This window comes from Cottoperca gobio, chromosome 7 (genome assembly GCF_900634415.1).
Source record: "Cottoperca gobio chromosome 7, fCotGob3.1, whole genome shotgun sequence".
Lineage (NCBI taxonomy): Eukaryota > Metazoa > Chordata > Actinopteri > Perciformes > Bovichtidae > Cottoperca > Cottoperca gobio.
Window position 1 is genome coordinate 19,064,888 of NC_041361.1, and position 25,798 is coordinate 19,090,685.

At 41.9% G+C, this 25,798-nt stretch overlaps 1 protein-coding gene across 1 annotated transcript in view; it reads left to right on the plus strand.

The window, feature by feature from the left end:
• The window catches only part of LOC115010484 (plexin-A1-like), a 224,802-nt gene that overhangs the window by 121,775 nt on the left and 77,229 nt on the right, over positions 1–25,798 (plus strand). Inside the window, 2 exon segments of the mRNA XM_029435054.1 lie at positions 6,396–6,510; positions 23,615–23,815. Coding sequence (XP_029290914.1) covers positions 6,396–6,510; positions 23,615–23,815 — 316 coding nt within the window.

The window sequence follows — 25,798 nt, forward strand, 5'->3', positions numbered from 1 at the left end:
CCAATAATGCATTAAATAAACTATGGCCAAGAAACTAAATTTACATTATGGTTCCTCTGTTAAAGAAGTTCCCGGGTCAAAACACTGAAAAGAGTTAAAAAGTACAAATTCTGTCCATAACCTTTAATTCTTGAATCACCAGTATTACAAGCGACTTGAACTAAGGAGAGTAAAGTGCACTTGTCCTGCTTTCCTTCTCTTTCCTGCCACCATCCTTCCCTCTTCCCCCCCTGGCCGTCTTTTCCTCTCCTGCCTTCCCACCTTCCTCTTGTCTGCCTATTACTTTCTCTTCTCCCGTCCCTCTCTTTACCCATCTCTCCCTCCCCCGGCCCCGACCCCTCTTAGCCTTCTCCATTCTCCTTCCCACCTCCCTTTTCTTGCCCCTCTCTCGTTCATAAAGCCCATTTATTGCCTGCGCTCTCCTCTTGGCCCTGAATATATCTGCATAGTAATAGGCCGTTAATTAGCTGTAGCGGGGGTGCCTGTGTGGAGATGGTCATAATGGAGTGGGCTTGTAGAGAGAGCTCACCTGGGCCACTTCTCAGGGCCTCCAGGCCTAGTTCAATGGCTTTGATTCATTTTATGAACGTGTGAGTGTGAACATGTGTGTGTGTGGAGTTTTCTGTTTGTTCCTTGTGAGTTAAAGAGTGTACAGGATGTGTCAAAGTAACTGCACTGTAGTGTATGTTTATGCAAATGGTTGTGCAAGCAGAAAATGTTTTCTTATTTGTGTGTGTGTGTGTGTGTGTGTGTGTGTGTGTGTGTGTGTGTGTTTTTATGCTGTGTACCAGTGATTAGCCAGCCCACCTAGCCCTCCTCTCTTTGCTGCATAAACAGGCGTGCTGCTGTTTAAGCCTTTGATGTTGCTCCGCTGGCCCCCACAGGACTCTGCGGGATTGTAAAATACAGTGCAGTTATCACTGCAGCAGCTGTAACATAAACCCACATATTATACTCCACTCCCCCCTCCACAGTCACCTTTCACCTCTGAATCTTTGAAAACGCCTGTAGGAAGCCGGGCGCGGGAGGTGGCGAAGTTCAGCGGCAGATAATGGTGGTGGGCGGTTGAAAGTGTAGCACATGCTCGCAACATGCAGACGTACAGATATAGAAGTGGAGTAGCCTGCAGACAAGAGCCCAGACGGGCTTGTGTGCAACTACCCACCGCCTCGCACAACATGCTCAAAGGTGGATGCAGCATCTGCTTTACCAGCCTTACACGAACACACACAAACAGGTGCATGCAGTCAGAAGGAGCACACAGAAGGCACATCAAGTTATGCTGCAAGCTAGTTACATACGCTGTTACAATATTATAAATTTGCATAAAAAAAAAGAGGTTTGGATTAGTTTAATTAAGCATGAGGGAGGAGGAATGATGCAGCTTTTAAAGAGAGTAAGAGAAACAAATGGGAGGGAGAGCGCCGGAGAGAAGAGTGGGACAAGGAAGAATACAGCCGTTCCCTGAGAGCCGGTGAGGTGAAAAGACAACTGAGAAGGAGGCATGAAGAGGGAAAGAGAGATATAAAGCAGGAGATTGCGTCCATTGTGTCAGGAACAATGCGTCCCACACAGCTAAAAGGTTAGCGCCGCAGCCTCAGGCCACCATGACCATTACAATATGAAAGGGGCTGAAATCTATGCAGTGAAAAGAAGCACTCGAGGGAGGGGAGCAGCCCACGCACGGGGGCCCCCAGGAAGGGCTCCCACTACTAAGGCGGGCCGTTCCCTTTGGCCTCCAGCTCAGAGACTACCTTATACACTGGCAACTTTTTGGCATCTTGCTGGAAACAGTTTAGAGTTTCTGTCATTACATTGCCATTAGTACATTTTTGTGGCAACAGGTGTTGGTGTGTAAGTGTGACCCAGCTTTAATTAAACTGCGGGTTGAGACTCACAGACTTACTGCTTTTGGACATCGCCGTGACAAGATGCAATAACATCTTATAATGAGTCTTACTCCCCTGTTGAGAATCCAAACTCCTCATTTGGTTCCCGTGCTGTATAACTTAATGATGTATGCTTCACTTTATTGCTGCTGACTTTGGAGCTTTATTGGATTAAACACAAAGAGGCCTATTTATAGAACACGAAGAACAGCCAGTCTTATCTCTCTTCTAAACACTATCCACATGAGAGATATGTGAGAGATATGTCAAGCCAATCTGAGCTTTTAATCGGAAATCACAACATCCCTATAGTTGCTTAAAGTACTGATTAGGCTATAAAGCTGTATGCTTTGCTCTCAAAATGGGAGATGGGGCCTACTTCATTTGGATCGGCACATTCCACATTGTTGTTGTGTTTTGCTGTGCTTTAGATACTCCATAATGAGGAAAGAATTGCAGCGACTTTATCCACATTGAGCAGAATGAAATGAGCGTGTTCATATACATGTGTGCAGGGCCGTTGCTCGCATATCAGCAGCTTTGTTCTATTGATCCAGATTCGCTAGAACAAAAGCTCGGAAGAAGAAGAAAAGGCGTTTGACCCGGCTCTGTTGCTGGGCCTTGTTAAATAGCAGGGGATTTTATTGACTACATTGCAGCAGCGCAGCCACTTACCCAAGCCAGTCATCCAGGCATTGACAGCTCTACCGTAGGACAAGTCTCCACTGTCCAGGTGACCCAGAGGAATGCTACGATGTCAACACGGCCGACAGCTTGTGTGTAGAGGTGCATCTCAGTCTGTGAGTGTCATGAGCGCACACGCACAATGCTGTGAGTGTGTGGGCACAATGTCCCTGTGAACAAGAAATCGATAAACCCCGGGGTTAATAGTGAGGAGGAACTGGCTCACCAGCTCTACTAACAAACATCAGACTGTTAGCATAACCTTAGTCCACCCTTCTCCCCATGGAAATCCACTGGCATTGATTATAAACCTTACACTGCAGTTCAGTCTAGTCTCACCAGCTTACCGTCGGCTATATGAAGCCCCCATCACTCCAACACAGGCGATTTAGGAGTTAACCCTCTGAAATCTGAATAAACCAAGGACAGAGGGACAAAGACAGAATGTGGATTAGACTGAAATCCAATTTAAAGTCAGTCTTTTTGCCGGCAGGGTGGCATTGTGAGCTGAGCAATTGTCCTTCAGTTTGGAGAACCTGGTTTTGAACCCCCGTCCGTGGTGGCTAATTCACTGTGGTGCTTTTGCACTACACTTGTGAGAGATCGCTTGTCAGTCAAACGGTGAAGGTGGTGTTGTGATTTATCTTTCTTTTGAGTTAACTGTTAAAAAGTTTGCATCTTCTTTAGGTGGACTTCTTTCCTTGACTAAAACAATCTTACAGTTGATTAGAACAGGTCAGTGTTAGTGAACTGGCTAGAGACTGAATCACTGCGTGTGTGTTGTATATGTCACTGATAAGGTAGCAACATGAACGTTTGTGTGTTTAAGGTAATGCACTGTGAAATGAATGTCACACGATGCCCATATAGCTGTATGGATTTAAGCTTTTCACAGTACAATAATGTGCTCAGCATTAGATTTTATTATAATTCCTAATGCTAACTTTCCCTTAATGTAAAAAGAGACATCCAGGAGCACAGAAATGTCATGCAGCTTTAAAGGTCCAGCGTGTAGGATGGAGGGGACTCAATTGGCAGAAATGGAATAAAATATTCAATGCAATGTTTGTATTAGTGTATCGTTCCGTTCTGTTTTCATTAGCTGAGACTGAGCTCTTCATATCTACATAGGGAGCGGGTCCACAGAGTCCGCCATGTTACACCGCCATGTTTCTACTGCAGCCCAAAACCAAACTCTGGCTGTTATGCTTTTACGTTAGCTAGAGGCCACCGTTCTCCAACTGACACACACACACACACACACACACACACACACACACACACACACACACACACACACACACACACACACACACACACACACACACACACACACACACACACACACACAGCGTTATCATCATGTTGCCTTGTGGTCAATACTAGCAAGCAACTGCCTAAACTATCTAAAAAAAAATAAGGCTTAAAAAGTAGAGCCCTAAATGAAGTGCAGGTGTGTCACTGAGAGCGACCCCTTCCACCTTCACGTGTCATTTAAAGAGAACGGTTTAAGCTCACTTCACACCTGTCTTATAGCTTCATTAATCACGATATTTTTCATATCAACAATAAAGGAATAGTTTGACATTTTGGGAAATATGGTTGTTTGCTTTCTTGCAGAGAATGAGAAAGTGGATTGAACACCCACTCTAATGTAAGTTTTGCACAGAGAGGGCTACCATGGTAATTATGACGAGAGTAAAGGAGTAAGTCAGGTGACATAGTACAAAGAGCATCTTTTTGTGGCATCAATATTCTCATCTAACTCTCAGCAAGAAAGAAAGTGTTTCCCAAATGTAAAGCTAAGACATTTAGTAGAATGTAGCACTAGTAGAAGAAGCACTGCACTTAGTGAGCAATGCAAATTAACATTGTGCTAATAAATGTGGACAGCGATAACTGGATGATGGAAACGTACAAAGGACCACACCGGTTGCCAGTCAGCTCCTCGAGGGGGATGTGAGTTGGCGAGCGAAGACGGTGGATGTGTGCGGGTTGAGTAGTAGGAGGCCTGATTGAGTACAGTGACAGCATAAGGGAAAGGGGACTGACGTAACATGTAATTATAGCTCGCTGCTCTTAAGCCGGTTAAGTGAAATTTAGTTCAGATGTGGTGTAAAGACTACAAAGCCAGGACTCGTTTGAATTGAAAGAGAACGTCAGGAGTTACTGAACAACTTGTGTGTTGGTCTCTGTAATTATTTAACTTTTAACTTGTTGCCATCATTGTGTGACTCCCCGACAGTAAGTGGTTTCTCAGCTAGCCGAGACCTCCTTCATTAAAATGACAAGAATGTGACAATAAAAATTGCGAAGAAGAGACTTGTACATCAGTGGTCATTTAAGGAAATGATGATGGAGCATAGACTTTGAACAAAACAAATTAAATCGTTGTGGGGTGAATTTCGAAAGGAATGTGCACGTGTGTGCCGTTGCTAAGATTTTTTCCTCCCGTTTCATCATGAAAACAAAGCTTTGCTAAATTGAATAACTATTGAACAATTGTTGATTTAACTTCTCATATTAAATGTAACGTAAAACCCGAACCAACCTTTTGTGTTTTTCTACAAACTTCCTTCGCATTGCTTCCCCCCCCCACCCTGGCAGCCATGATAGCCTTGTTTTTGTGTGGTAATCCATGTTTGAATGTGCATATATTCATTTTGCTTCCTCAACTCTAAAGAAGAAGAAGATGAAGAAAAAAAAACAAGTGTTATATAAAAACAGGCTTATCTTGGTCTGCCAGCTTAGTTCACTGTAAGCCTCCAAGCATGGAGAATAAGAAGGGAGGAGTGGATGGCCAAGGATTCTCTCTCTCTGGGCTACCTCGCTGACAGCTGGAATAAAGTCTTAATGCACAAGGCCACGGTGACACTCGTCATTCCGACGTGATTTCTGGAGATTTGGCCGTAACCATTTAATGTTGTGCGAACGTGTTGATGCGTGTTCACGCTCGGCCTGTCACCGTGTGACGCGCGCCCCCCGTTGAAGGTTTTCTTTTCATCCGTGTTTCCACTCGTCCTGTATTTCACTTGGCGACAGCTCACCTATCGTACCTAATGTATGATGAATTTGGTCGTAGTGGCTGCGTTGTTGCTGCAGGCTGGCACTGTGTTTTTATTCTCATTATTTAAATGTTTATTTTCTACGTTTATTTTTATTTTTTTACATATTTTCTTGACGATGTCTCCGTTTGTCTCCTAAATGTACTCATTACATTTATTTTTAATTAATTCTTAGATTCAAGCATTAATTATGGTTGACATTAAAGAATAATAATGTCCAACATGTGGATGTTTTCTGAGGAAATGTATTTAGTTATTTGTTTTGTGTATTAGATGGATTTATTTGTGCATTTTCTATGTAACATCTTCTATATGCTAAATTGAATTCCACATGTCATTTTAGTTCTCTCTTTTATAGCCCAAACGATACCTGATCTTTGAGGCAGTATAAACATTTATCTCCATAAACACACAGCCTTGATACGGATTCCTTAGAATTGTTTTTGTATTATTGTGACCAAGAAGTATACTGAGCTTGACAGTTGGCAGTTGAAAAGTAAAATTGTCTGAGCTTGTGGACAAACTTTGTGACAATGTTTATTTGTTTATTTAGCATTTTGCTCCAGCAGGCGTTAGCATGAGCGGCTAAACACTGTAACCGCAATGGCTCAAGCAAAGGAAAAAGGAAGTGGAAACTCGTCAAAATAAATGTTGAGGAAAAAGACTTCCCACGGCAGAATGGAGATTACATTTAAACTTTTGGTGAATATTGATTTATAAAAGAATTAACCCTCATTGCTTTCCCTCCTCGCTCCAGGTGCCTTTCCTGTGTTAATGGAAACTTCCCCTGTCACTGGTGCAAATATCGCCACATGTGCACGCAGGACGCCGGTGACTGCTCCTTCCAGGAGGGACGAGTCAACACCTCGGAGGTGAGTGTACACGCTAATATACATGAGCACATGCAGTTAAACACACTCTCACAAACACTCACACACAAAGATCCAGATGCGCAGGCATACACAAGTATTAATGCATGGGCACGCACACGCACACGCACGCACACACACACACACACACACACACACACACACAGGTATGATATAGTGGCATAGTAATTCCAAGGGGGCAGCTGGGACCTGTACACTGTGTGTGTGTGTGTGTGTGTGTGTGTGTGTGAGTGTGAGTGAATGCTGCTGTGAGTGGCCCAGCAGCAGCTGTTGTACTCCAAGCAGCGCTGGATTTATTCACTTATAAACAAGTCGGGGTGAATGAGTATGCAAATGGCAGCGCGCTCTACCGTCCCAAATGTTACATTTGCATGAAAACCCTCATGTATCCACGAGCTGACTCGCTCTCACTGTCCCTCTTCCTCCGTCTCTAATTATCACTCTCTCACGCAAACACACAAACTCACACTGACAAACACAAGTGAACTTTTGTGTCTTCAGAAAAGCCACAGTTAACACCCAGCCACCTTCACTGCAGCTTTGTCTCTGTTTTAAGCTGTTTTTAAATCACTCTTACGCATATGCAAGGGCGATAGAAGGCTTTTTGAGATATTCTATCTTTTGTCTCTCTCTCTCTCTCATTCCTCAGAGTAACATTTTATTCATTGCATGGACATAAATTCAAGCGGTCCCTCCCTCTCCTCTCTCACTCAGCCTTTTGTTGCCTTTCTTTTTACTTCTCTCTCTTACACCTACTCCATCTTTCTTTGCAGAAAACCTGAGATGTTGAAAGGTTATAATAAGAAAACACAACTTGGAGTGCTCAGTGTGGGTGGGCATGAAGGAGGCGTGTGTTTGAATATGTGTGTGTGTGTATCTGCGTGCATATGCTTATATGTGGGTGCCTGTGTGTTTGTATATTTCAGGATTTCCCTTTTGTTTGTATGATCATTGTTTTTACTTAAAGGGACAGTTCACCCTAAAAATACCTATAGTGCTATTTATTAATCCAGATAGTGTTGGAACTAATTTATTTCTGCCATATCAAAGCTTAGAAGTGTGCACCTACTCATGGACGAGAGGCTCGTGAGTGCAAACATGAATGTCTTGCTCCTCTGCTGAGCTGTAACGTTAGCTAGGCCAGCTGAGCTCTAGAGAGCCTCTCGTCCATGAACAGGTGCACGCTTCCTTCTGCTTGCTGACAAAGTTTTCGGGTGTGGTTCGATAGAAAGTAAATAGTTGCTACATTGAACTGCTCACAACAAGGTCTGTGGGTCATCTTGACGGACCAGGTCATAATTACTGGAAAGAGCCATTGATGGTGAGTTTTTCACTTGTATTTGCGTGGCGCTTTGAGCACCACAAGCCGAGTGCCATCTAGTTCCATTATATTGGAGAGAAGGAAGATATATGTCGACAACCGATATTACCAACACTCGGCAATTAATAAATAGCACTGCAGGTAAGAAAACAATGTGTTTATGATTTTGGGTCGAACCGGCCCTTCAGGACATGCTTGTGTCCATGTGTATGGGTAACCATCAAATATGAGTGATGGGTGAGGTGTATGTGTATTGTGGTGTCTTTTTAAAGTGTGTGTGTGTGTGTGTGTGTGTGTGTGTGTGTGTGTGTGTGTGTGTGTGCGCGTGTGTGCGTGTGTGTGTGCGCGCGCGCGTGCGTGTGTGTGTGTGTCGCGAGACATAAAGGAGAGTGACACTTGACTCCACATGTTCTGTGAACACACCAGGCTGACATCCATCCTCATCTTGTTTGGAGAACCAAGCCAATCCACACTTTTTTTTTTTCTTTCCTCTCTATTTTGTCTTCTGATGTATTCTGTCTTTTTGGTGCAGACATTGCTATGGTTACCAAGACACTTTGAATGTCATGTCTTTACATGGATTATTGTTATGAACACAGCAGAGAGTGAAGAGACGGCTCTGGGCTCTTGCGATGGACGCATGTGTTTTTGATGCATCTCTCTGTCATTGAATAGGTAACATGTTTGAAGCCATGCATATGCCCACTTGAGCCAGCAGCAGTAGTTTTTGTCATCACACATTTATCTCCTCTAGCCTTGATTTTGTTCCAATTTGCCAGTTCGTAGCCCCTGCTGAAAGCAATATTGCCCATCTCCGCCGCCTGAAAAAGTCTCCCCCTGTGTCATTAGCAGTTGGTTGCCAAAGTGATTGAATTCACACTACACTGGTTATTATCCCAAAGGCATTTGTCACATTTCTTGAGGCTGACTTCACTTCATATCTGATAAAACTCACAACATTAGTGAATCCGTGCCACAGGTACATGTACGTTTTCCTTCATCCCGTTTGTAAACAGATAACCACTAATGTTTAATTTCTGCCCTCCTGAAGTAAATTTAATTCTCCCATGTCACTTCCTGGATATGTAAATATGTATAAATCAGCTGTGTTGTGACAGCAGATAAACAGAGAGGCACATTAGGGGCGACCAGGCAGAAAATTGCCAGATTCAGAAAGACACTTGAGAAGGCCATGAACAGAAATATGTATAAACACAAACAATGAGAGAAACAAACACCAGGACGAACAAACGCAGAGACAAACACATTTGTTCTGCTCCGATGAATCTCAGCATTGGGCTGGTAGAGCCGACTGGGCCGACGCTGGGCCCGCGGGTTGGTTCAAATGACTTCATTCGGATTCAAGGAAATAGGAAAAATAAGACAATAATAAAAGCCAACAGAAAGAGTAATAGAAAACAAGGTTTGGTCGCTTTCACTTTCCCGTCTACAAGCTCGCCTGCTTGTTCATTCATTGATTGCAATTCGCTCGCTTGGTAATTAAGTCGTTCATTTATTGGGCTCAATTTTCACTCAGGATATTTCATGTCTCACCATTGAATAAATGCAGTACATGATTGACAGCAGAGACACAAAATGGCTGCCAAGTAACAGGCCCAGATGGGAGCTCTGACAAATGTGTGTGAACAAGATCCCTACCTCTATCTACACACAGAATAGTTTCTTATTCAGCCCTGTGATATGTTTGCTATGTGAGTTATGTGTGGAGTGAATCAGAGAGTGGAGAAAGTGTGTGTGTGTGTGTGTGTGTGTGTGTGTGTGTGTGTGTGTGTGTGTGTGTGTGTGTGTGTGTGTAAAAACGCTACAAATCCATGCTGCATTATATTCTATACTTCATTTCAATTCATGACCTGAGCTTCTTGTCATTGATGATATCCTAGTAATACCATTACATATTATTAAAAGTAACCATTAAAAGCACACATGCTGAGGCTGCAAACATCAAAAAAAGAAATCATACATTTTCATCAAAGATTCATGTTTTAGGAAAGTGTAACTTCTAGTGGGTATTTATTTACGTCTGATTCATTCATAAGGACTGAGTGAAGTCATCTGAATCTGTCCAAATAAGTGTTCATTATGAGCCAGTGCTTGTTCTGCATCAGCCGTTCTCAGACAGTTTATTTAACTATCAAGGCATTGACCTTTTCAATATGTGAAACTGCATCTCACCAGCTGCGACTCCGTGTGATCTTTTTTCTTTCTTTCTGTTTTCCTCCCATCTTCATATATTCCTCCCCCCCCCCCCTCTTTTCAGTCCTTTCCCCATTTTATCCCCCATTCATCCCGTATCTCTTGTTTCTCTCCTTCCTTCTTCTTTCCACTCTCTCCCTCTCCCTGACCTCCTTACGCTCAGCACAGTAGGTCCATGATGCATTGCTGCGGCACAGGGGATTGAACCGGTGGCTTTGTAGCCTGCCCTCATTGATAATCATTTGCAGGCTGTGTTAGGCTGCAGATGAACAGAAGTTGAATATAGATATGTGGATCAGCGTTAGCCTCTATGCTGCTAATTAGAGGATGAATCACCGTGATGAGTGAGCTGGTTAGAGCATCTTTCTGTCAAGTCACCTCGCAAGCATACAGAAAGGCATGTTTGCACGTGCACACACAGCAAGCCAACCTCTAAACGCAGACTCCCATAGTGTCACTGCTCAAAGCAGGCAGTGCACCTCGCCAGCCATCTCCATACGGGGGTTCCCCTTTCTGATCTCTATCCCAATGAGCTCTTTCCTCTTGTTCACCCGCTCCCTCATTCCCTCAACAAGTCAATTAGCTGGAGCCAGAAACTCTCTCCTTTTTGTCTCTCAGCTAAGGGTGTCAGAGTTACATCTGTCTTCCCATTGTTGATAGAGCTCAGGCTGGTACACAGCTCTGAGTTGCCTAGCTCCGAGGCTCCAGGGCTGGGGTTGGCACAGTGCAAGCTTCCCTTCTCCCTCTAGGACTCTCTGGCTGGGGGAGCTGCCTGCCACTGATACACTCAGCTGTGCATGTGTTAATTATTCAAAGTGTATTAAAGCTTAAAGACGCATCTCCAGATGCCTCTCTGATCGTCGGCGTGTTTAATGGAGAGAGACAGATGAGATGAGAAGCGAAAGGTGGAGCATCCACAATAACACATAAGGGGAGGAGTGTGGCAGTGGCCTAGTTGTTAGAGAAGAAGCAAGCTTGCTAAAACAACTAGGGGCCTCATTTATGAAACTATGTGCACTTTGCACATGAAATAAAATAGAAAAATGCCTTCTACAAAAATAAGTTTTTACTATGCAAGTTTCTTTAACACAGTTTAGCCGTCCTGTAGTGTTGCGCTCTGGTCTCACAGACAACAATACATGGTTCATAAATGAAAGGCGTACAAATCAAATACACTGATATTATAAACTGCTCTCTGATAATGCTTTTGAACATTGTGTTAAAATGTCCATAAAGCTTAATGAACAGAAATCCCAAAAACATTGAAAGGGACAAAAAGATCAAGCATGGGGGACTCATGAATATATGAGTATATATAATATATATATATGTTTTCTAGGTGTCAGTTTCATAACCAGTTAAATTAAAAAACATTGACATCTTAAGGAATCTGCCTCCACTTTTTGTAGTTTGCATTTAAAATAATTTAATGAGATGAATTCATTGATTTAAATCATTCTGCAACATATTCCATGCCGAGGGTGCAGAATACACATATAGATAGAAAGAGATATCACGAGACCACGGCTTGATGTGTTATTAAATACTTTCTCACTTCAGAGGAAGATCAAAGGTCGCGATAAGATGCCTCTAATTAAGCTTGAGTCAGGGAGCTCATTTTAATTGTCTCATTATTCTAGAAAGATGGTAGATCGGACTGTGCTTTTGTCCAAATTGCTCAAGGCCAATTTGTCAACGAGCTTTGTGAGATTAGGATTGATTGAACGTGTTGTTTAGTTGGCATACTTTAAATAAGGCTTGGGAATAAGCATTTCAAAAAAGTGGACAACAGAGATATTAGAAGATACAGGAGGAATACGATAGAGAAAGGAAGCAGGAAGAAGCAGACTGCAAAGGCAAGACAAACTAAGGATAAGAGAAAGACATCAGCGTTGCATGGAGCAACATTAACAGAGGGAGAGAAAAAGAGCCAGCGGATTGATGAAAGGAGGAGGAGATGGAGGAGCGGGAGGAGAACACGATGCCATTCAGCAGATGAAAGGATTCTTGAGGGTCGTGACACTACGCGTGCCTCGTGTCTCCTCAGCATCTAATTAATAATTCCACATCATTTAGTTAATGCTACGTGCCCTACTTTCCTGGAAGCTCGGCTGCTGAGATGCATCTAATTGCGTCGTGTGTTTGTCTTACAGAACTTACTTTTGTCTCCAGAACACAAATAGGAAGTATTTGAAATGTCACAGATGATTAAATCACGGAGGATTCTGAACTTTTCATTCACATCCTTATTCCCGGCTCGATCAATGTATGAAAATAGTAAGTGAGAACAATCATTGATTACTTGCATCGCTCGTGTGCTTTATGTCTCTTCCTCGTCTTGTTTCTCGTCTGACTCCCACTTCTCTCTCACACTAAAGGCTTAATAAGCTTCACTCCACTGTTCCTGTGAAGGCACATGAGTAATCATATGTGAGAAATTAGTTAAAAAAGAGTTTGGATGGTACTCACTGTCTTAGTGGATACATGTAATGGCCATCAAACGGTTGAATGGTGCACTGAAGCGGAGGGACAAGGGAGTTAACTTGACTATCAATGCTCTCCGGCCCATTGTTCTATGCTAACAGCCTACACCAACCATAGGCAAAGCAAAGCACGAGGTTTGATTGAGCTTTGAATGCATAATTTAACGCCTTGAGATTGCTTTTAGCTTTGAAAAGCGCTTTATAAATACAATGTATTATTATTATTATTATTATTATTATTATTATTATTATTTAAGACCAAATGTGTAGGACAGAGGTTGAGAGGGTTGACTACATTGCATGTACAGTTCTTTGCTTTTCTTTTTGAAGGAGCCCTCCCCCAATATTACTCTACAGATATTACATGAAGTTCAATTAACCTGTCACAAGGAGCAGCCTGCAGCTCAGCCTGGTCCATTAAAACTGTATTAAAGACACGATCGAGTTCCTTTGCGATTATAGACTCCACTGTTGTGGGAGCTTTTGCCATACTATGGACTAAAAGTCAGGCTCTACTGGTTCAATCTTCTTCTTTTTTATCTATCTGTTATGAAGGGCATTACTTAATACTGAAATAGCACTTGAATACACACTATGGTATGGTCCTGTTGCTACTTCTTGGTACCATTATATCCTACCTGTATAGAAGTAAATGAATGCAGCTCTGCCCTTGGACGTGAAGGTTAAAATACATTTTAATTGGTATACGATGTGCTCCATGATAGGAAGGATGTTAAAACACTGTATTTTTATACATTAAGTTTTTCGTTTAACCATAGTTGTATAAGGCTGGTTGTATGGGGAATTATTTGAAACTGTGTCAATATGACATTAGACTTGTGGTGCCTGTACCAAAACAATACTTAAAAAAATGAAATGGTAAAGAATTGACAAAGTAGTGACCTAAATGTGGAAAGAAGACCTTTCACGTTTGACAGATCCCAAAACATTATGAAACATGTCTTGGCTGATAGAAATAAACGGCAAGAAACCTCTGAAAACATTCCTTTTCTTGGAAAGGTAATTACTTCATAGGGCGCTCAAATTCAACTAGTTCAAAGCATAATCATTGTGACTGTATCATTCAGGCAACATGCAATGTGATAGCTCTAAGGATAGAGGGCATTGTATGCTCTACAGATTGTAAAGCCCTTTGAAGGAGATTTTAGATTTCTGGCTATATGAATCAAATTGGCTTGGCTTAACCAAGTTGAGTCACTTTTGAGTGCATTATTCAGATAATACAGATAAAGAAAGGGATTATGGCCATGGTTCTACACTAGATGTGAGCCTGTTATGTTCCACAAATCTTCATTAAAGTGCAGAAAGTGCAAGGTACCAGAAGCCATTACATAGATTCCCCTTCTAACACATGTTGCCATAGTTCCATGTACTACCGTCTTCTTAGTTTGGCCTTGTTGTTAAGTTGAGTATACTCAACAGTAGGTTCCCCTTGAGATGTGAAAATAAAGTGCTTTGATTTTAGAATGATTAAAGTAAAACAACCAAGTTTGTTGAAGTTTTCAAAAGTAGGTAAATTTGGTGAACTATCCTGTGACTTCTAATTAGGCTGTAATGAAGTCAAGCCATTGTTTATGTTCATACATTTATTTAAGTGTCAGAATCTCAGTTCATAACGGTGAGACCTCTTTCTGTGTTTTATCTTTACCACATCATCCGCCTCGCTCTGTATCCCCTATAGTAAAGGGCTGAGAAGAGTGGGTGGACACTCCAAAAGGCTTCTAACAGTTCAAAGTGTCTTTTATTGAACAGACGAGATCCTAGTCTTGTGTGAGGGGGGTGCCTGCCCTCCTTCCACCTGAGACTGCGACTGAGCAACTCGGGTCATTTGAGCAAAATAGATGAAAAGTTTTCTTGTTGAAAAGAAGCACGGGGGATGAGTCACGTATCTAGAATAAAACATGAAACGGGTCTCGCAAAGGGAAGCGATCGCTTTCAAAAGTTTTTGGCCCAAGTGAATTTGCATACTAGATATTACGATATCTTTTGTGGTGAAGTTGGCTGTGTTGTGTATTGCTTAAACTTTTCCAACCTAGGACCTTTGGGACCAAGAAACTCATTATTTTGTCCCAAGACTAATGGAGGAAATGAACCCAAATACATGAAGTCAGATAATGTATCATGGGCTTTTATACCGACCTTGAAAGGTTTGCTGATTCTGAGGTGTGTCACAGAAATCTCTTATTATTCACTGGGTCATGGTCTAAACAGGGTTGTGAGCCTGTTTTTGGTTCCCACATGACAATGAGCACTGTGTCATTTTTCTGCTCACAAGATGAAACAAAATTCATCAAATTTTGATCCTGCGGGGAGCCGGTCTGTATTTAGTGAGGCCATCCTGAAGAGCTTCTTGTTATCTGTCATGTATCTTCTGTGTCACCCTCAGAAATACACACAGACACACACTCACAAACAGATTTGTATTTTTAGAGGCTTCTATCGATCCACCAGCTGATGCTTATCGGCTACATCCTCCTCTTTGACCATCCAGACCTGATAGCATCCAGATAGACGCACAATCACACTTGGTCATCAGAGATACCACACAGGACAATGATATTCTAATGGAGACATGTGGGATGAAGAGCTCTGCAGAGTCAACGGACTGGAGGTCTTTTCCCAGTAGCCACAGTATCTTTTCCGTAGCTTTATTCACTTAATAAAAACCACAAATTATTTTTCACTCTCGTTAACATTGCGAGAATGATGCACGGCCTTTTCGGAAGTCTCCACTCTGAGTGTCCTTCTAGTTTTTATTTGCATTTCTCCTGTTTCAGTTGGCAGGTGCTTGGGTTTTGTCAGCCGCTGATCATGATCCCGATAGCATTGTTTTTGGACGCATCAGACAGCTGTTTTCGGTAAAAAAGCTATAAAGACCCACTGTACACTGACCTGCTCAGCTCCAAACAGCAGACAGACACAGTTAGAAACTAGCTGGTGAACATACAGGAGCATTTAGCAGATAAAGAATCCCTCAGGAGAAACGGAGCTTAAAGATCGTGAATATTGAATGATAGTTCAATATGTAAATAAGCAACTGTTTGCTCAATACTAGCCATCAACCCAACATGTCATTGTTCACAACTTGATTCCATTGCCTCGAAGTGGCACAAAAAAACAGTTATTGTAGGTTTAGTATCTTTTTTAGATCTTACATGATCTGTAATGGTCCTGGACAAGGGTTAGTTCTTTATTTTGGTTGAAAATATGTTCAAAATATAAGGCAGTCAACACATTATAACCAAACAATGAGTGATTCATCCAGTTCATGAAAGCATTTGTCAAGCCCCCTTATTACTATTATCTCTGAGAAGAATCCTCCAGTGCACAGGAGGGGATACATTTTATGTCTGTGGTTTGTTTGGAATAACAGAACAAGAACAGAATTAGGATGGCTGGCGCTTGCCACAATATCTGAACAAATGAAAGAGCACCACCTTCTGAAACGTCAATGTTCAATTGAGAAGTTATGTCTGGCAAAGATCACAAAAAAAATCAAAACTCAGAGCTGTTCTTCGTACCCCAATATTGAATCACTATCTGACCAAGGGAGCCTTTTATTCAATTGGCCTCGGTCATAGGGCTGACAAAGGCCAAGAGGTCCTACGTCGCTGTCAAAGGAGGAACAGCACTGCACACGCTCATGTACATACTAAACCAGTCTGCGAGACATACACAATCCACGTATCAAACATTTTTATTTGCAGCAGCAAGACCCACAAGAGTATTGTTGCATAACCTGGCTGCCGTGCTGATGTATATCAGTTTGTGTCTGGCCTTTGTTTGACCTCTTCTCTTTAGTTTTTTTTACATAAAGAGAGCTACAGTATTTAGTGCATAGACAGACACTAGGGAGGACGTCTTATTGTATAGCCTGTGATCTGGGTATGGCAGAAATAGCTGGAGTTCATGATGTATTACTTTATAAAACTCTCTCCGCTTTGACCCGTCTTCATTTTCTACGGGGCTATACTGAGAGATAAAGAAAAAGTTGTTGATGAAGAGCAAGAGAAATAGACTGAGGAGGAACGATGTGTCTGAATGGGAGAACAATGTTGACTAGATCTATATAGATACAACCTTATGACCTGTCTGTGGGTTGATTGAATGGAGGGATCTATTGGGATTACTAGCATGACCCATTGCACGTTATTGTGGTATTTTCTGGTGTGTGAGTGTGTATGCGTGTTCCCTTCTGTTAGATATTAGTGTCTTAAACTGACACATTGCTCAACAGATGACTCCTCTTTCTCTCCTGGGAGATATGGTCATCATATCAGGTCCTTGTCTTTCTTTCTCTCTCTGTGTGTGTGTGTGTGTGTGTGTGTGTGTGTGTGTGTGTGTGTGTGTGTGTGTGTGTGTGTGTGTGTGTGTGTGTGTGTGTGTGTGTGTGTGTGTGTGTGTGTGTGTGTGTGTGTGTGTGTGTGTGTGTGTGTGCGTGCGTAACGGCACTGGTCGATGAGGTCTTGCCCACTCCTTTCTGAAATGGTTCATTGGACTGTGACGCTAATCCTTTGGGACCCTCCACACTGTGGTAACCCCCCCTGACACTCGCACACACATAGACAAACACACACACACAGACTCCTTCATCCATCATACTCGGAGTCTGTCAGCGCCTCGGTGAGGTGGCCTCATGGGTGACAGCCAGCAGCCAATCGGGGCTCTCGCCTCATCTCTGACATCACCGTCGATGTGATGTATCCATCCTCATAGAAAGTAATTAGAAGTGAGCGTAAAGAAAGTAAACAGATAATATCATGACTTAAGGTGTGTCGGAGCTAAATATAAATTAAGTAAATGTCATGTTTTTTTCTGTCGTTCATCTTCAACATAATTTCTTTCTGTCATAAACAGCGATGCCAAAACATCAGGATAATAAACATTACACTCCTGCCTCCGCATATTATATTATTGCCTCTGTTTTAATGCCCTTCTCAAACTCTTCTATAACATCGTGTTCCAGCAGCTGATGAAGAGCGAAGGATGTGAGGAAACGTGAATATGAAAAAACAGTAGAGCGTTCCTAGCCAGCGGGAGAACATGGCTGCAGGCATCATCCCAGTTAAATAAACAGCACAGCAAGTAGAAAGCAGAGGGTGGGAGGGAGGATCAGATGAGAGAGGTTAGGAGGATGTATAGAAAGAGCAGGAGAGTAAACTGCTGAACGGACGACGGACACTGAAACAGAGAGGTGTGGTTAGGATGAATAAGAAAGCACTGCATGGAAATGTCTTCTGTTGATCCAGGATACAGCTGGTCCAACTAAACCTCACCTTTTATTATATAGCAGTTTATAGATTGACATCCCCCTAAGGTAACTGTCTAAGATTCAATATCCATAAGTCTCAAATAACCCTGCACTTCTGAAAATCTATATGTTGCTTTTGCTTTAGACCTGACTGATATTAGAGGTGAACATTACCACGCATTTTGCTAACTCTTCATCTTATTTCTTATCTTAAGTGATTGCAGCCAGTGGCATGTAAACTACTTTCTGCTAATAGTTGTACCATTTAGTGTGTTACATTTACAGAAGTCAAATGACCTTTTGTGCGACCCTACATAAGTCAGTGATGACCCAAAATGATTAGGATTAATATGTGTCCAAAATCATATTACACTGCTCGCTATTGAGTGTAACTATGAGTGTCTATTATAAAGTAGTAACAGTAGTAACAAACCTGACCAAAGTAAAATATGCTACGTTGAAAAGCGTTCATTTGGGTGAAAGTCCTGTATTTGTTAACCCATCCATCTTTCATAGGTGGACTTTGTTTGTTCTACGTCACCTGACGTTCTTCTTTACTCCCGTCATAATTACTAAAGTGACTCGAGGCAGCCCTGCACATCCAAAACTGACGCTAGAGGGGTGCATGGAGCATAATAGTTTGACAAGTAGGGCCACTGACCGAGCTGCCGTATCTGACGAGTTGGGAGTGAGAAGGTTTTGTTTTTCCTACTACAACATGCACTACACTTGAGATCTCAGTGTGCCTACTAGCATCGCTCCAGTGTGATCAAACTACATAGTCTAACATCATAATAATATGCATATAGTATACGTGTTTCCAGTTTTCCTGTTTAAAATGGCCACCATATAAATAGAAACATTAGTCAGTATATATCAGTCAGTTCCCAAAAATGTAGCCTAAAGGCCCTGACAGAGACCTGGAAGTTTTAGAATGTTAATATGGTAAACAAACACTTTTTTTATTTTTACCTTCACACCTTTGATCACAGTGTCTGTGTATTTGGCCCCAAGGCTACTGTAAAACATTGTACAGGCCCAAGACTGCACTAGCTTACTGCACAGAGCCAGAGGGCAAGATGTAGCTTTTGATCGGCGTGTGTGAGGAATAAATCTAGATGTGTTTGCTTTGTGTGTATATTATGTGCATGTTGGGTATATCTGTCTGGATGTAACATGGTGTGTGTGTGTGTGTGTTTCTGTATTGCTCGTCTGGGAAATAGTTTGCATATACAGTATATGACTCCCATGCTCCACCCCTGCCTCGCTCTGTTTGGACTCCACCTCTTGGACTCTCATCCCCCACTTTAATAAGAGAATGTCTCCAAAGACCTCTCCTCATCTCCTCCCCTCCTTCCTCCTTGCTTCACCTCTCCTCACCCTTTTGTAGCCTATGGTTTATCTCTGCTCGTCCTCTGCATCTCTGTTCATGCCTGACTTGCACTGCAGTAAATTTATATCTCAACAAGGCATTAGTTTAGATGTTATGTGCCAGTAGTTTCACAGGGAAGTATCCAGTGTCTGTAACTGGGAAGCACCCAGGTATCTGAAGGAAGTTGTTTTTCTGGGAAAGAAGATGCCGCTCAGTTAACTCTCATCCCTAGATAAAATAAAGGTTGCAAAACAAGGCGTCAATGAGAGAGAAAAGATAAAGAGAATGTTAAAAAAGATCAAGTGTGACCGAGAGGAAGAAAGAAAAGAGAGCAGCGAAAGCGGGGGATTAGAGGAATCCCCCAGGTAAAGAGATTGTTGTGACTCATTGTGTCGAACTGCTCCACTATCTGATGCAGACTCAGCTCTGACACCTGTCACCACTCCTAATGAAACAGCTCCCACAACCCTCTGCTGCAGAACCTTTTGTTCACTCCCTCTCTCCCTTGTGTGTCTGTGTGTGTGTGTGTGTGTGTGTGTGTGTGTGTGTGTGTGTGTGTGTTCCCTTCATGTGATTGTGAGTCTTTGTACTGTATATGTAGGGGAATGCCTTTCTATGCGTGTTGTGCATATTATCATGCTCCTCAGAGGAATGTGACGCTGGGCTTTTTATCATGACTGATGCATCAGTAATAAGGAACAGACCTTAGAAGAATGTGTGTGTGTGTGTGTGTGTGTGTGCGTGTGCGTGTGCGTGCGTGTGCGTGTCCATGTGTTTTTGAAGCAATAGGGACCAGAATGTGCAGCAAAGAGGCAGAGATGTAAAGTTGCAGGATTTCAATGCCACTATTGGAGCAAATGCTTGAGCCCAGTCCCTCCAACAGGATCAACCCTTACTTCAGAATAGATACTCTGACCATTTGTCTCACACACACACACACACACACACACACATTTTCCCTTTTTACTTTCTGGGCTTCTTTAGTCCTGTTTTCCATTTTATTACAGGCTAGCAGCAGTTCATTAGCGGACTGTCAACCATCTGTGAATACTTTAAACTTTAACTGTCAGCCTCACTAATTGACAATCTGCTTCATTGGGCTCACTGGCATTGATTTGATCTCTTCTCTTCCTCCCTTCTTCCCTCCTCCTTCTTCTTCCTGCTCGTATACTACTACACAGCCACAACCATATCCTGTTAGATTCTCCTGTTCCTCTCAGCCTCCTACTGATAATTATAAGTTTGAGCTTTCAAATTCCAACTGTCGTGGTGAAGTTGGCGAGACAGTTGGCAAACATCCACTTCTAAAGGATATGGATAGTTTTAAAGGTGCATTTCTAATATCTATTTTTTTTCTTGGCCACTTGGGGGCAGCAGAAGAAATTGAAAAACCCAACATTGACGAATTACCTCCTAATTATCGTTTTAGCTCATTTGAGAACTAGCCATCACACAGGTTTCATCAGAGCTTTGGGCTGAATCTTTAAATTGCAGCTGGAGAGGAGGACTAAAAATAAAATAAAAGAATCTAAAAGAATTGCATGACTATTCTGTGGGGGTGTGTCGCTACTATTTATATTACACATAGTCCTTTGGTTCATTGTGAATCTAAAGAATATTGATTAGTGCAGCTTTAAGGGAACTTATGCCTCTAACCGCCAAGCAGGTTCAGGGCATTTACTTGTCATATTTTACTTCATGTGGCCTCGTTTTGCACTGCAATACACTGTACACGTCCTGCACATCTATGGAAAAAGGCACAATCATGGCTAGAAGTAGGAAGAACTCAAACATGTATGTTAACGTGCAGTATAACACAGTAATAATGGCATAAATCATAAAAGAAAGGATAAAACGCAAGTTGAATTTTGGTGAATTTATTACAAGCTCTACATATTGAACTATTTTCTTTTTAACAAGCTCACAGAGGAACGCAGAACGTTTTGTTTTTTAACAGGATCTCGACAGAAGCGTTTGTCGCACATGATTACTTCAAGGACCGTAGGAAAGTAAAAGAATCTGACAATAATTTCTGGTTCTACAGTTTCCGGCTGATGATAAATGGCAGTAATTTTGCCGATTTTCAAAAGAAAACAAGCCTTTAAACCCGCCGGCGTGTTCAGAGGGTTCATGATGACGTTCTGATTTTCTTGGATGAAAGCATTTCAACGACTCGAAATGAAATGACTTCCAACTTCTCTTATTTTCAATATCATTAAGTTCTTTCCTTGTCTACTTTATCCACTTCTCCCATGTTACGTTCCATCTCAGTATCCTCTTTGAACTGCACATATATTTAATTATGAATGAAAACACTCCCTAAAATCCTCCCTGTTTCATATAATCTCCTAATATTCACATCTTTCACTTTCCCACATGGCGTCAATGCTGTCTGGCTGTGGGAGTGTTCCGTACAGTCATGAAGGGAGCAGAGGTGTCTCTCGGTGCCATTATGTCCAAACCTCTCTCTCCCCTCTGCATCCTCTCTGCCATTCCCAAGCCAATCTACAAGTCATTACCGATGCTCCATTAGACAGTACCTCTACACCGAGCAAACTCAAATTGAGATTACTCTGCAGAGTATGAAGCCGCCGCTGTGGTTTTGACTTTAGGTATAAATTCCTGATTAAATAGAATGCAGTTCCCACTGATTTATCATTGCAGATATAAACGTTTGCTCTCCTAATAGGAAAATTATAGTTTGCTTAATGGTGCTTAAAGTGGAATTCGACTTAATTTACAAATTGTAGTTTGGTATTTGTATGGCCTTTATGATTGTTTACTGCATCTCCAGATGAATACCAAATGCACATTAGTGGATATAACTTGTTCAGTGGTAATTACAGCCTTTATGATATTGCAATGCCTCTTTTTAAGCACTTTCCTTCACTGTAGGAAATATCTTAACAAGTCGCAGCCTTTTACTCAGACTTAATATAAGTTAGATTTTTCTACAAACAATAACTAAACAATGAATAAAAGGTAAACTACTCCAATATTATCCATATTAAAGAATTGGTTGAAACTAGTTATTTACTCTATATATGGGGGGAAGTGTATGCCACCTTTTTTGCTCGCTTTGTTTTAGAAAAACACAAGATGGTAAAACTTAATAAAGGTGGATAGATGGCAAACAATTGTGATACTATTTACTACATGATGTGAATTCAAAATGAGGGAAGTTAATGCAAGAGGTAAATACTGCATCGATACCACACATATACATAAAACTAAATCTTGTTTACTGAACCCGTTGAAAACACAGTTTGAAATACAAATGAATCCCGGAGCACGAGGGGTGATGTAGCATGGATTACAGCTGACAGCTACATGATGTTTTTTGATTTACTTAGGGCTGAGAAAAACGCTTAGAGGATTCAATTATTTCCCTTCAATTAATATGGTGCAAAGCTTCTGTTCTTGGCAACTTTTTTATTGATTGAAGAGCAGCAAGAAAGTGCTGAATGGAAGCGCTGACCACTCAGTCATCTCCCTCTGTAATCCGTTAGACTGTAGCTGTTTTACAATACAGCTTGGTAGAATTAACACTGCCCATGTCCCTCAGAGACGCTGCCTCGGGCTCTCACTTTTGTCCACGCAACAAAGAATTAGAATATCCTTTGGTGCATTAATTTAGGCAAAACATCCCCATTAATTCTGGGAAGGGTACGATTCCAAAATGGCATGTACTCATTTTGACAAGCGACTGCCACATTCAATATTCAGTGGTTCATAAATGGGACGAGAGTTGATCCTCGAGAGTGTTGGTAATTTGTAAGTGGAGGTTTTAGGCTGCTTGATTCTTCAAACACATTCCACCAGGAGAAGAAAGGACGCTGGGATGCATCCAGAATGTTGTGGTTATGTGGTTGGATGCACAAAAAAGAAAAGGATTCATATGTAATTACAGTAAGCACATAAGTGACATCTGTAGTGCCATGTTGCCTATTTCTAATACACAATTAATAACCTGTCAATTACAATAAATAGCCTTTTTAAAGGTCCCATATAGTTGAAAGTGAAATTTCATGTATTGTTTATTATAAAGCAGGTGTTGCTATAGAAACACTGTTAAAATATCAAAACGCTCAATCCATGGAGAAATGCACACAAGTGCCTTTAATCTGGCCGCCAACACTTCCTTAAGGTTGTGATGTCACAACTAACATATAGGTAGGAAGTGCCGTTACAGTCATGTAGGCTTAAAGAGACCGAGGCTAAAATGTTCTAGTAGGAATAAAAAAAAAAGAATGAACCTAAAGATGAGCATAATATGTACGATCTGCATTTTGTTTCTCTCAGTTGAGATGCCAGTTTTCTTTACAGCAACATTCTCTCCACTCAGATCTGCCTCCCACTGAGATTATCTGCTCTCCTTTCCAGTCACATCTCAATTTCTATATTCATATTTTTCTCATCTCCAGGAGTGCCCTCAGATCCTGCCCTCCACCCAGATCTATATCCCTGCTGGAGTTATGAGACCGATCACCCTGCTGGCCCAGAACCTGCCCCAGCCTCAGTCCGGACAGAGGAACTACGAGTGTATCTTCCACATCCAGGGCAGCACGCACAGCGTCCCGGCTCTGAGGTTCAACAGCACCAGCATACAGTGTCAGAAGACCACGGTAAGGCTCAACAAAACAACTCCACACACCCTGAAATCCCCTGCAGTGTCTGTTGACTTGATAAATGTGGATTTATGTGTTTGCTAAGGGGCTTGCTATTGACTGATTTACCATCTCAGCCAATCCTAAACAAATGTCTCTCTGCTCCAACCAAGCCCAGCTGTTTAGTCTGTCAGCAGGAGCTTCGTTCAGGACAGCAATATGGGTTTAACCATTCGTAGGCTTTACAGCTGGTTAGCTACAGTGTCAGAAGGAGACACCAGCAGTAATAGACTTGAAGCTGAGCAGTATGGCCACAGGGACTGATTGTCGCGAAGCCACTCTCTCTTCATTCCCTCTCTTCTCTCCTGCCTCTTAGCCCTCAGTCAAACTGTCACCGCTAATGGGGAGCAACCATTTCAGCAATGTTCATTTCCTCAGCTCCAATCTGGGCATGAGGCAGAGGGGAGGCATTTTTAACGACACCAATTATGACTTACTTAACGAGACATATGATTAACATGCGAGCCGCACACCGCAGCTCACGGCGATAGGTCCAAAAGCGAGTGCTCGCAGTTAAAAGGCAGCCAGAGCCAGTGTGTGGCCACTCGTCTTTTCTTCAGCCTGTCACACACTTGTCAGGGACTCCGGGTCATTTAGCCGGCTGCTGCATTGCCGCTGGGCTTGGAACACATTACTGATTTTGCGACCACTCTCTGTTTTTAAACTCGACCGAGTCAAAGGGAAAGAATGAGCTTCAGCATTGTGATCCTGGAAGTCGCTCTGCCTCTCATGTTGGATTGGTGACACGAAAATAGTTCTGGGGCACATTATTGAAGTCAATTTGCAGATCGTGATGATGGCTCCTATGGTTCTTTTGTGTTTTGGAAAGGTAAATTGTGCATATTCAGACACTTGTGTCTCTGTAATTGCTCCATGCAAGTGAGTGTTCTTTTAGATTTAGACTTTTTGGGTTTTTGTCAGATTTGTCCTCAGTGAACTGACTACATGAAAGCCTATTGAAAAAAGGTTGAGCTGCAAAAAAACTTAATTGCTGAATAAATTGGTCAAAGTTAGAGGCACAATTATTTTGATAAAGGGATTCTGGCTTTTACTATTTAATTACTTCATAAACCTTCACCATGGTGAGACCCTGTGTATCAAGTAAGTTCTGAAATCCATTACTGACATTAAAAACACCAGTGCATCAAATGTTATGTTGATAACCCACATATTGCTTGAACACCACAGCTGCATTTTAGTTTTCTCTCCTTTGCATTTAAAGTGTGTTCTGAAAGTCCTCCACAATACCAAACACCACCACTTACTCCAGGAAATAGCCATGTGCAGTTTCCATCCCCAATGTTTGATCCACTCTCATACGTTGATTACTACAGCAGCACTACTGCTCGGAGTTGCTGATGCTGGAAGACAGAGAGCTTCCTCAGCAAATCCCATACAGTGGCAAACTGAATGACACACACACACACACACACACCAACCACATCAACCCTGTATCATATTAATGACGTTCCCATACAACAAAACTGTATTCTCAATTATGATTTAAGGAAAACGTATTTTCGCCGGGATTACAGTTGAAGTTTTAAATTTGTGGTTAAAGTTGTGAATGGAAACAAAACCTGATTAAGTTTAGGCGACAACACTACTTAGGAAAACATCACGGTTTGAGTTCAAATACATATGTTTCTTACTTAACTTAAATTACATACGAACTTGAGTACGTAAGTGAATTTGATTTGAAACGTATTTGTGATACGTGAAAAAATAAGTTTCCCTCGTGGCATAATTGACTATGCAGTTTTGTTGTATGGGAACACATTTTTAGGAAACCATATTCATATCTTCATCCCTCAGTGCACTTTACTATTTATTTAAATCCCAGTGTTGTTTCTGCAGGAAGCAGGACAATTTGTATGTATACTGGCGTACTGTGTATATGTACACGTATACTGTGTGTGTGTGTGTGTGTGTGTGTGTTGT